At 37.2% G+C, this 12,145-nt stretch overlaps 1 protein-coding gene across 4 annotated transcripts in view; it reads right to left on the bottom strand.

Moving 5' to 3' along the window:
- The window catches only part of LOC126194813 (lipase member M-like), a 245,746-nt gene that overhangs the window by 52,363 nt on the left and 181,238 nt on the right, over window positions 1-12,145 (bottom strand). For all 4 annotated transcript variants that reach the window (XM_049933134.1, XM_049933135.1, XM_049933136.1 and 1 more), the window contains exon 7: window positions 6,044-6,128. In XM_049933134.1, coding sequence (XP_049789091.1) covers window positions 6,044-6,128 — 85 coding nt within the window. The remainder of the gene's footprint in view (window positions 1-6,043; window positions 6,129-12,145) is intronic.

Genomic DNA, 12,145 nt, shown 5'->3' with positions numbered 1-12,145 from the left:
ATTAAGACCCATGGCTACTTTAAAATTTGTTGGTACATTACAAGTAAAATGTGATGGAGATATATTAACTATTGAGGAAAGAACATATGAAGAAACAGATGGATTAATGAATCTTTTAACTAAAAAGTAAATATGTTAGGATGATATGAATACATTATTTACATGGTCTAATTTATCAAATTGTGCAGCAACATTGAATCATTCGTTTACATGATATTCCTATAATAACCCAAATATAATAAAATAAGTATAAGCAATAAATCTAAATATTTGATACAAGAAACTGTTGGTCATTCCAAAAAATTACCACTGAACTTAGACTCAAGTTTAGATTCAACTGTAAATGAAAAAATGGATGACGGATTAATTCAAAATATTAAGAAAACATATATATAATAAATTTGGATGAAGGAGACTCATCAATTAATTGATAAATTGGAGGTTATCCCTGGTGAATAATGAAAAATTGAACTTATTAATAAGTGGATTAAAAACATTAACTTGTGAAAATTTAAACAACAGATTTAAAAATTCAACTGAATCTGTTCATGTCTGTAACTATTATCAAGTAAAAAAAGAGAAAAAAGCTTTCAATAATCTGCAACACAAAGAAAAGTTTTATCAAAAAGTTGTATGATTTTGTGGAAAAACTTTTTCTAAAATATATATGCATACACCTCAAAAATTGCCTTGTCATGAAAAACATTAAAATTGTTTAATTATTAATGTCATTATTTGTTTTTCTTAATCTTCTATGGAACTATTTATTTCATATAAGAAACCACTCTTATAATCAATTATTTTGTTTGATTTTAATTTACAATGACCATTCGGTAAAGTATTAATTTTATCTTTTCATTTATATATATTTACCATCATCAGAACTTAAAATTGTTTTATTGCATTCAACTGTTTACAAGTTATACTTATATGATCTAATTAAATTTATTTTTCTATACTGTTTTCTTTTGTCATGCAAAGGGGTTTTATAATCATCATAAACAATTAGGTTTTTACACAGCTTTTATAAATGTTTAAATTTTTTTATATTATTGATCTTCTACTTTCTAGGTATAATTTTTCAATCTTAATGTAATGTATCGTAACATAACATTTAGATAGTTTTCGTCTTACAGTTTTCCTAAAACTTTCTTTTTTACTTATAGAATTTCATAAATACTATCTTTTAAATAATCACTCATGCCAAGTACGTTTATCATAGATTTCATACCTTTTACATGTATAAATCTTCAGTTTTTTATGTCATAAAGAAATTAATCTGTATCCATATAACATAAATAAATATTATCGCCATATTTCCGTTAAATTACATAGTAACAGAAATCGTACTTTTATATTATCGAAATAATTGAATACCCATTTGAATGTAAATTGGTCATTAAATTCTATTATTTTTTCATGTGGACTGCAATTACATTTCCTGAAAATATGGTAGTATATTCATAATTTTGTTTTAAAACATATTTCGTATATTTTTCTTGATCAGTTATTATTTTACTGTCTCTTCTATTTCTGATATTTCTGTTGTTTTTCCAAATACCTGTCTGTGTTAAAATCTAAATATTTTTTCAATCAATCTGATTTTTATAGTTATAATATTATATGTATTTTTCTAAATCTTAAACCAAGATCTAGTCACTGTTTAAGATTTCAATGATGAAATCATGTTTTTTCATGTAACTTAATCTTTTTAGTATTTCATTTCGCCCTTCTGGTGTTAATAATAAATCTTTGACTAAATCCCATAGTTTTTTTGGATATTCGAAATCATGTTCGGAAATTGAATTCATATTTACCATCATCTAATATTTTAAGTTTTCTAGAACTGAAATATTTTGAATCTATCCATTCAAATCTCTTAAAAGAGATAAACCATATAAAGTATTTGCATCTAAATATTCCACGTAATGTGATTGTTTTCCTAGTTCATAATTTTTCATAAATTAATTATTTAGTTTAACTATCATGGATTACTTTGAGAAATTCCACCTTGAATTGCTTTTCAAGTAATAAAAACATATCATGATTGTGTAATAAATCTAATTAATTTCTTTTTCATCCCTAATATAGAATCCCGAAACAGACCAAGTGTTGTAAAAGACAAATATGGATCGAGATTATAAATGTATCTGTACAATTTTCAAAAGTATGTGCTAGTGTTAAAACATCAGATTTAGTACATAGCTTTGTGGATTCTTCTAAATTTTTAATATTGAACTTTTTCCAACACCTTTTGCAGTTTATTAAGTATAGATCAAAAAGAACTCTTTATTAGGTAGTTTTGTTTCTTGTAATTTTTCTTCACATTTCATATATTCATAAAGATAAATCATTAAATAAATTGTTCATATATAAAATGTTTTGCTGTTTCTCTTAATTGCTCTTTTGCGAGAGTCGAAGATAATTTATCAATACTTGTAAGTAAAAATTTAATCATACCTAAAAATGTTAATGTTAATCCATCTTCAACGTCTTTACTAAAATAAATATATTTTTGTTCATTATTTTGAATAGCATTAATAAGTTGATCACCAATTGCTAATCTGTTGACAAACAAATGAACATTGCAATTTGCTAAATTATGAATATAATAAACAGAATAAAATTTGGACTTTGATAATTAAGATTTGAATCTTTATGAGCACTTCCTCAGTATTTTCTTGTTAAATGGCCATGATGTCTTACATTTTTCTCTGTTTTAGTAATTTACTTTACACAAAGAAAAAAATTAATTTGTGAAATTTATTTTCTCTTCATTTGTCATTATTATTGGAATATTTGGAAAATATATTCAGCTATTTCCTGTTTTAACATTTCAACGAATTTTTTCACTGCTTTTTACTAGTATATGTTACAGGTTTCTTATAGTTATTGCTATAATATTCAGCATAGTAGCTGAATGAGAAAGGTAACTCTTTCTGATATTAATTAATATAAGCTTTTTGAGAACCTGACTGACTAGTGTTAACATCCTATTAAAGATCTTCAAAATCGGCATAGATTAGAAAAAGGTACATGTAATTTGTAAATTTAATTTTTTTACATTTTGTGGCATATCTATTTTAGTTTTTTATGCGTTTTACATAGTTTTAAAGATTGTTTCATTGTTCTTGCGAAAAAAATCACAAACATCCATTACAAGGATAAATTTGATGTCCATTTTTAGGTGATTCTGAACTAATTAATCGAGAGTATTTATCCAACAATAATGAGAATATTTTCTTCTAGAATTGAAGTTTCTTCTAGAATTAAAGTTTTTCTTTTTATTTTTTGTATGCTTATGAGGATATACAATAAATTTTTCATGATAAGTGTGAACATTAATTAAAATATTTGACTTCATTTCTAATTTTGGAGTGTCTGTTAAGTGAACAGGAAAATTAATTTTCCCTTTTACAAATATTTTATCTAATTATAATCCAATATTTCTATATTTACTAAGTCTTGCTCCATCATGATTAATGTCACATAGAACTGATTTTATTGAAGAAAGAAAATTTTTGATATGTATTTTTTATATTAATTACAGCTCTTTTATCTTTAGATTCTTTTGGTAAATCTATATAAGAACAACCAGAAATTGTCTTTTGCTTTTAACACTTACTTATAAATTATCTACATGAAATAAAGAGCATCCAGATTTTCTTCATTGCATTTCCTCAATTTCTGTTAATAGTATTTGTGTTGATTTTTCATAATAGAACTTCATTACATGTTTTAAAATGAAATTGTTTTGTTTCATCTTGTCTTTTAAATCACAATAAAATTTTATGTTAGCTTTAATCGTTTTATTATTAAAATATTCTTAAATTTAGTGATTACTTCAATTTTATTTGATTAAAAGTTGTTGTGGTTCAACAGTATTATCAACATGATTTCAGATGTTATTACCCTAATTTAAAAGCAGGACTTTTCTATTAGTTCATTTAAGTGATTTAAAAAACTGTAAGCATCTAGAAAATTGTAACCTGAAAAATTTTTCAGGAAGTTTTTTGTTTAACTTCTTCATATTTATCTAGTAGAAGTTTTTGAAAATAATTCTCATTATTGATATTATTAATATTAATCTCAGAGGTTGTTGTTTATTTAGTTTAGAATAATTTTTTAATTATTTCATTTTGCAGGTTTTACATAGATCTTCTGAGAATTTTATATTTAATTTGTTGTCATTATTATTTATACTGTCCTCAGATCTTTCAATAAGAGGGATTACATGTTGTTTGTTAAGTTCAGAATAATTTTTTAAATTTTTTGCTTTACAGATTTCAGGAAGTTCTTTCAAAGCTTTTTGATTTAATTCGTTATCGTTAATATTGTCGACCAGTTTTAGAACAGGATCGATTAATTTTTCTATATTAAGTTTTGAATAATTCTTTAAATTTGCTGTTTTACAAATTGATCGAAATTATTTTATATTTTTATCCCAGTACTCTCTTCTTCATTTCTTTCCTATTAAAATCAATACATTCAAAGAGATCTTGTCTAGTTAAATTTGAATAACCATTTTCTTTACAATAATATTCAAAATATATATAACTCAATCCATGATTTCTTTAAAATAGTTTTCTATGTCTTCGAAATAGCTGATTTTTGGCATACATTTTGTTTTGCTATTATTTATTATGTAAAAAATTTTAGTTCTTTAAAAAATTAAAATGTTTGTGGCTGAAATGTAGATGAAAATGTCAGTCATTTGCATAGATAGAAGATGTTTGATAGAACTTATTTGTACAGAAAAAAAATTATTAAGTTTTTTTTTATTACACAAAATGTGAATTTAGTTTTTTGGAATTGATAGTGTCACCTTGTGATTCAAAATGCCTGCAGAAGGTGAAAATGGTGTGCGATAGCATGCTGGTTGTTGCAGGAAGACCACTACACTGCAAGGCGGTCGACAAGTATCCCTACTGGCGAATAGGAGCAGAAATCACATTCCTAGGGATATTGCTGCAAACCTTACAACTGCTACCGGTACACAAGTCTGTGCCAAAACCGTTTTGTGGAAATTAAAGCAGGCTGGTTTGTATGCTTGGAAGCCTACATGAATTCCACTTCAATCATGCCATCATTGAGAAAGAGTTCCTTATTGTAGGGAGCATGTTGGTTGGGCTCAGCAACAATGGTCCAGAGTGATGTACTCCCACGAATCCCACTTCATTGTGGAAAGTGATTCTTGACACCAGTTAGTGCCGATAAAGCTGGGAATACGTTGCAGACCACAGAAGGTTCATGAACATCATCGGTATGACTTAGGCGCTATGCTGTGGAGCTGTATTATTCACAATGGGTCAACACTGATGTATATCTTTGCGTGAGGTACTGTTGCAGCGCAACAGTACTATAGAGGGAGTATTCTGAATCGTGTCCATCTGTTTATGGAAGACAAGGCCCGCCCAGACAGGACAATGAGGTATTGGACTGTGAAGATATTGAACGTGTGGAATGGCCTGCATATTTCCGGACTTAAACTCTATACGGCATGTCTGGAACGCTCTTGGCAGACGTATTTATCGAGGAACGCTCCCTCTCCGAACCGTGCAAGAACTGAAAATCGCCTGGAAAGAGGACTAGGGCAATACACCCGAAGTACTACTCAAGTAAGAGTAACAACTGTGTAACGTGCATTAGTGCCCAAGGAGAGCATATTCGTTACTCAGAGTCCGATACAAACCTTTGTGTTGGGAGTCTGACCTGTGATATAGATGAACTTTATTTATGTCTATTATCTTGCTTTACCATGTGGTGAAATCTGTGCCTTTTATCGATATAAGCGTGTCAGTCCACGTTTGTTATGTATGGATTGTGTTTCATGCCATCTGTTATTGCCTGTAGTTCCTCCTGTCCAGTAATATCTCTGTCCCTTATCAGTTATCAAATAGTGTAGGCCCCGGAAAAACGTCACATAGCATGTTTGAACCATTCCAGACAATGTTATCTTACTACATCAACCACATCGGCACAAGAAGAACAAATTAGTAATAGGGAAGGATGGGATAATGTTGCTGCAGAATGCGGTACTTACTGGCTCTGATGTTCTGGAGGTAGTGGGCGATTGTGGTGGTGGGCATGCCACAGGTGGCGTGCGCAGCGATCGCGGGCAGCCGGTTCTGAAATGTACCGTGAGTTGTCAGTCACTGTATCCAATGTACACACACTTCATGCACACATAAGAGGGGAAATAGAAGGGAGGATGGGCTGGCGTACGGTGGCGGTAGCGCACCTAGCGGCATAGAGGTTACGAGAGTACCGATAGAGGCCAATGACAAGAAGTGCCACCAACCCCCTCTCAGCCGCGAGTATTTAGCATCGCCGTTGCGAACTGGAGGGCCAGTTTTAGCCAGTTAGTTCGAGCCAGTTATACCAGTTAGTTCGTGACTGTACGCCGTGGACTTCCACCGTGTTATTGAGATGGAACTGCAGGCAGTTTAGCAGACAGACAGCAAGCACATAGCAACATTAGGGTGAACGTGGCGAACCTCTGCTTCAGCAGCAGTGAGGCTACATGGACTATATAGAAGATAGCTTGTACCACAGCTCATGGAAACTTAAAGTTAAGTATCTCTTTGTTTAAGAATTAAGAATACAGTTAATATAGGCGTTTAGTTTGTGTTATAGAAACAGGATACCAGCCACCAATCAACATGCTCTGCTTGCTTGCCTTACAAGCGACAACGAAATGCCATAAAAGATGGCGACGAGTATAATTCAGAATATTTTGCTTGTTTCTCTTGTCTTTCAGATTGCAGCGGTTTCTAATTGCAAATTTGTTGTTGAGTTCTTGCATGTATTCCAGGAGGGGAACAGCAGAACTAATCAAATTTCTCTTCTCAGGGGCTTTTCTTGCTTGCTTTTTTGCTATAACTTATTTGTGAAATCCATGGCTACCACGCCCCTTCCGCCCCCTGCCCCCGCCCCACAGCCACAGACGACCAATGTTATGGATCTTACACGAGCTTTTGACTTTCAGACCCAACCATTTGCTTCCTTGCTGACAACGGTACAACAATTTCTGGCTGCACAAGCAACGGCGGCCGCATAGCCGACTGACCGACACGCCCAACAAGTGCCGCAGCCCAGCATACCCACGTACTGGCAAGTTAATGAGACACAAGAGGAATGGCACGAATACCTGACACGGTTCCAAGCTTATTGTGCGGCTCATCGTGTTCAAGATATTGCAAAGCTATAATACTTTCTTTCGATGGCAGGGCCCCCAGTGTTGAGGCTACTAAAAAAACTTTTCCCAGCTGCGTCTCCCGACGAACTAAGTTAAAAAATGGTTCAAATGGCTCTGAGCACTATGGGACTCAACTGCTGTGGTCATAAGTCCCCTAGAACTTAGAACTACTTAAACCTAACTAACCTAAGGACAGCACACAACACCCAGCCATCACGAGGCAGAGAAAATCCCTGACCCCGCCGGGAATCGAACCCGGGAACCCGGGTGTGGGAAGCGAACTAAGTTATGACGAAGTAATCGCTGCATTAACCAAGTACTAAGACCAGCACGTTCACGTAGCTACAGCCAGGTATCAGCTTTTCCGTCTGCAGAAAAAGCCGGAATTGATGTACTGTCAGTGGTATACAGAATTAAGGGACATGACTAGGAAGTGTAAATTTAAGTGTAGTTGTGGCAACTTTAACGGTGACCTCGTATATCCTGTGGCTGAATATTGCACACCTGTCTGGTACAGGAATGTGCATGCCAGTAAGGTTGACTTTCAGCTGAATGACACAATGAGAATTGTAACGGGCACCGTGAGATCAACCACACTACCTTGGCTGTCTGCTCTCAGTAGCATCACTCCACCACATTTGAGACGACAATAAGCAGCGGCCCACGTATGGGAAAAGATTAATGACGTAAAGCTTTCCCAAGGGCTACCCGCCCAGGAAATACTGCTCAATCCACCCTGCACGGGTCTCAAATCAAGAAAACCATTCTGGACAGCTCGAGAACCAGAACCATTCAAGACTGAAGATGTGTGGAAGGAAAAATGGGAAAACGACGCCAGCATACTCCGCCGTGGCGTCGAAGACCCTACATGTATACCAGGCTTCCAACTACCTAGAAGAACCTGGTGTGTGCTCAACAGAATCCGATGTGGACATTGAAGAACTAAGTCCTTCACGTACATATTGGGACTCTCAGACTCCCCGATGTGAGACTGTGGAGCAACAGAACAATGTTGAACACATTGTAGAGTAATGTTCCAATAGATGTCTTACTGGAGGCTGGAACGACATAATCAACACCTCACCAACAGCACTGGATTGGAAAGGCTCTCTGGATATCAGTTTGTGATATAATTAGTGACCATAACTCCTGTACATTCCTTTTGTTATGTATAAATATTTCTTTTGTATTGTGTAAATATCGCTGAAAACTGCATACGTATTTCCATGCGATAAATAAATCATAATAACTGTGACCTCGTGATTCGAGATGTTATAACATTCAATGTCCCCGATAGCAGAACACGGAAACAGATCCTTAAGTACTCTGATCCTTCATTTTCTCAAACGTTGCAAATCTTAGAGCAATATGACTCGGGTACCATAGTGGCCGATAAGTTTGACCAGGTCCCAACTTGTCGGGTGGAGTCACTCCTAGCTCGCGACCGCCCCAAGCAGCGTACACATCCGTGATGACAGCCTCGTAAGGATGTAAACAAGCCGGTGAACTTAGTGAAGTCTTGCCCTAGATGTTTTGCTCGCCATAAAAGACAACATTGCCCATCACGTAACGTAACGTGTTACATCTGTGGAAAAAAAAGGCCATCTCCAAGTAGTTTGTTGGCAACGACACAAAAACGCCAATTTTGGCCGCTCCCAGAAAAAAAACACGCTAGTGCACATGCAGTGAACGTTGTGTTTTCCAAATCTGCAATAGGTTCTGTCAAAAGTATGATTAAAGTTGTACCTCCTTCTCGCCCTAGTGCTGTACAATGACGTTCTAACAAACTATTTGTATCATTACGCATTGCAGGTCGTCGTGTGAACTTTGAGTTAGACACAGGTGCCTCAGTAACTTTGCTAAGCCGTGCCATGTACGAACAGTCCGGCTCACCACGGCTTTCTAAATCTAGCAAGCACCTCACTGCTTACAACGGACAGGAAATTCCAGCGCTTGGACATTGTAGTTTGTCTGCCATTTAGAAATCTCACACTACGACAGTTAATTTTACGGTATTGACATCAAGAGACGATGAGAGCATTTTTGGTTTAGATGCCTCTGATTGGTTTGGTCTCAGCATCCAAGACAATGTACGTTCCATATCGACTTTTGATCCGAAAGCCAATGCAGCTAGCTTGCTTAAAGAATTTCCTGGACTATTTTCCGAAGGAATGGGGAAAGCTAATAACTTTTTAGCGCATGTTACATTGAAAGACAATGTACAGCCTAAATTATTTCGGGCCCGCCACGTTCCAAATGCCTTAAGAGAAAGTAGCGAGCGAACTGAAAGGATTGCAAGATAATGGTGTAGTTGCTCCCATTCAAGCTAATCAAGTCCACTAGTTTTGTTGCCTAAGTCTTGTGGTCGCATTGGCATTTATGTTGTATTCAAGTCTACAGTCAATACACAGACAGTAGTTGACACTTGTGCGTTATCTCGGCCTGAGGAACTCATGGACCGGCTTGGTGCAGGATGTTACTTTTCTAAGGAAGATTTGCGTAATGCCTACTTGCAAATTACATTGAATGAAGAGTCACAGAAAATGTTTGTTGTAATTACAGTCTTAGGACTGTTCAAGTACAGCGTTATCCTAAATAATGGACCCATTTTCAAAACTTCGTATTTATTCAAGTACAAATACGAAAGTAAACAAGCTTTATACCAATAAAAGAGGAAGTTTCAAAGTTTTTTTTCCTAATGCTTGATATCAATTTAATAAATTTAATAATATGTAATTATTTTGTTTTTAATGATTATCTAAAAATTAGAGATGTGATAAATGTTATAAATGTTCAGTGTGGCCACCGTTGGCTACACTGCAAACATCGACGCGGTAGCCAAACTCGTCCAGCACATGCGACAGTATGTCTGCTGTTACTCAGTGCGCGGCAGCAGTGGTCCGGTTCCGCAGGTCGTTCAGAGCGGTTGGTAGAGGCGGGACGTTAAAAGCTTCCTCCTCATAACCCCATAATAAATAGTCACAGGGTGTGAGATCAGGAGATCTCGGTGGCCAGAAGTACAGAGCTAGGTTCTTAAGTCCTCTGCAACCGATGTAGCACTGAGGAAGGGAGTCATTCAAATAGCGTCGTACATCACGGTGCCAATGTGGCGGAGCGCCGTCCTGTTGTAAAACGAAGTCCTGGGAATCTTCCATAACTTGAGGGAACAGCTATTGTTCCAAAACATCCAGGTACCTGATTCCCATTACAGTTCTTTCCACAAAGAAAAATGGTCCATAAACCTTTGTATGTGATATGGCACAGAACACGATGATCTTCAGTGAGTCTCTTTTGTGTCGCAATGGTGAATGTGGATTTTCCAAATCCCATATGCAATCATTGTGTCTGTTGAATTTTCCACTAAAAATTACACGCTGTAGAAATGCGTCATCCTCCATCTATGCTAGCACATAACCACAAAATGGGAGACACTTCGCTTAGTAATTGGGATTGAGAGCCTGCACAACTTGTAATCGGTAGGGCTTGTACAGCACACGCCGTCTCAGAACTTTTCATAAAGTTGGTTGGGGTATTCCAGGTTCTCAACTGGCTCTATTGGTAGCCTTACTGGGACTGCGCACAAAAATTTCTTTACTCCATCGGTCATCACCCTCTGACACACACGGTCGGCCTGTGCTGTTTCTTTTGCACACACTCCCAGACTGTTCAAATTGCTTAAATCAACGGATAATGATTTTGCTTGTTCGTGGTTGAAGACCGAATGTGGTACGAAATGCCCGCTGCACTGAAATTTGTGACTCACTTTTCATGAACTCAAGAACTCAGAAAACCTTGTGCACCACAATCTCCATCTCACTCACAACTGTAGAGGACAAGGGGTTACTTTTAGGAAATATGGTGCGAAATTATGATTTTGTGTGTTTCAGTGTGCGATACGCCAGCCTCACAACAGACGGCGGACGAAGGCTGGCTGGTGCGTTACGCAGGTGACACAGTCTTGCAACGTGTGCGGCAGCCCTCAACAGCCAGAACGCATCATTAGCAGAATTACACAGGCGTGGGCCACGTGTGGTGCGGTTGCGTTAGCCAACTCATTGAGAACATTCTAATAAACACGGCGCCGCGTAACCGGCGGATTCAGCAGCCGTCTGCACTATTTAAGGGCATCAGAGGTGGGCGTCGGCATTGGGTTCGACCGATTGGGCGTTCGGTCGCTGTTATGTCGTCGTCATCAGTGACGCTGTCCCCAAGGACTGGCCGGCGGGGGTCGTTGCCCGCTGCTGCACCGGCGACTCCCGGCGTCGTCACGAGCCGCCGCATCTGCAGGAGGCGAGCTGGGCCGAGCCTCGTGCTGCTAGCCTCCTACCGCCTGCGCAGCCGCTGACCGAGCACAGCATCGTGTTCCCTGGGCTGCGTGCATCAGCACGTCTCCACCACGACACGAGCAGTGGGGCTGAGTTACTGGAAAATGTAATGGAAGAACCAACAATAAAGAGGAAGATTGCTAAAAACAGCCACCTTCTTCTACCCAGCCACGCCCTACAACCCCGATCACGTCACCTGCTCCAGTCATCCTATTACACAACTGACAGGGAAACGGAATGATGGCCCTACTGCCGCGTGAGCCCCATCGGCCGCTGCTGAAACCATCACCGCCCGCCCGCCGCGTCCATCAAAAACTTGGAAACTCCTTCATTTCATTGGTATAAAGCTTATTCATTTTGGATTTGTACCTGAATACATAGGAATTTTTGAAAATAGGTCCATCATTTAGAATAACCCTGTACTTGCGTTTGCCCTTCGGCAGTGCTTCCGCCATTTTTGAACGTCACTTGGAACAGCTGACCGCCAATGTGCCGTTTTGTTCCAACTATCGTGACGATATTGCCGTCTCAGGTCGTACGACACAGGAACACATTGCCAATTTGCGTGCTCTTTTTCGAGTGTTGTCAGAAGCAGGACTGAAATGTCGTCTCGAAAAGTGTG

This window comes from Schistocerca nitens, chromosome 7, assembly GCF_023898315.1.
Source record: "Schistocerca nitens isolate TAMUIC-IGC-003100 chromosome 7, iqSchNite1.1, whole genome shotgun sequence".
Lineage (NCBI taxonomy): Eukaryota > Metazoa > Arthropoda > Insecta > Orthoptera > Acrididae > Schistocerca > Schistocerca nitens.
This window is presented reverse-complemented; position numbering and strand designations above follow the sequence as displayed.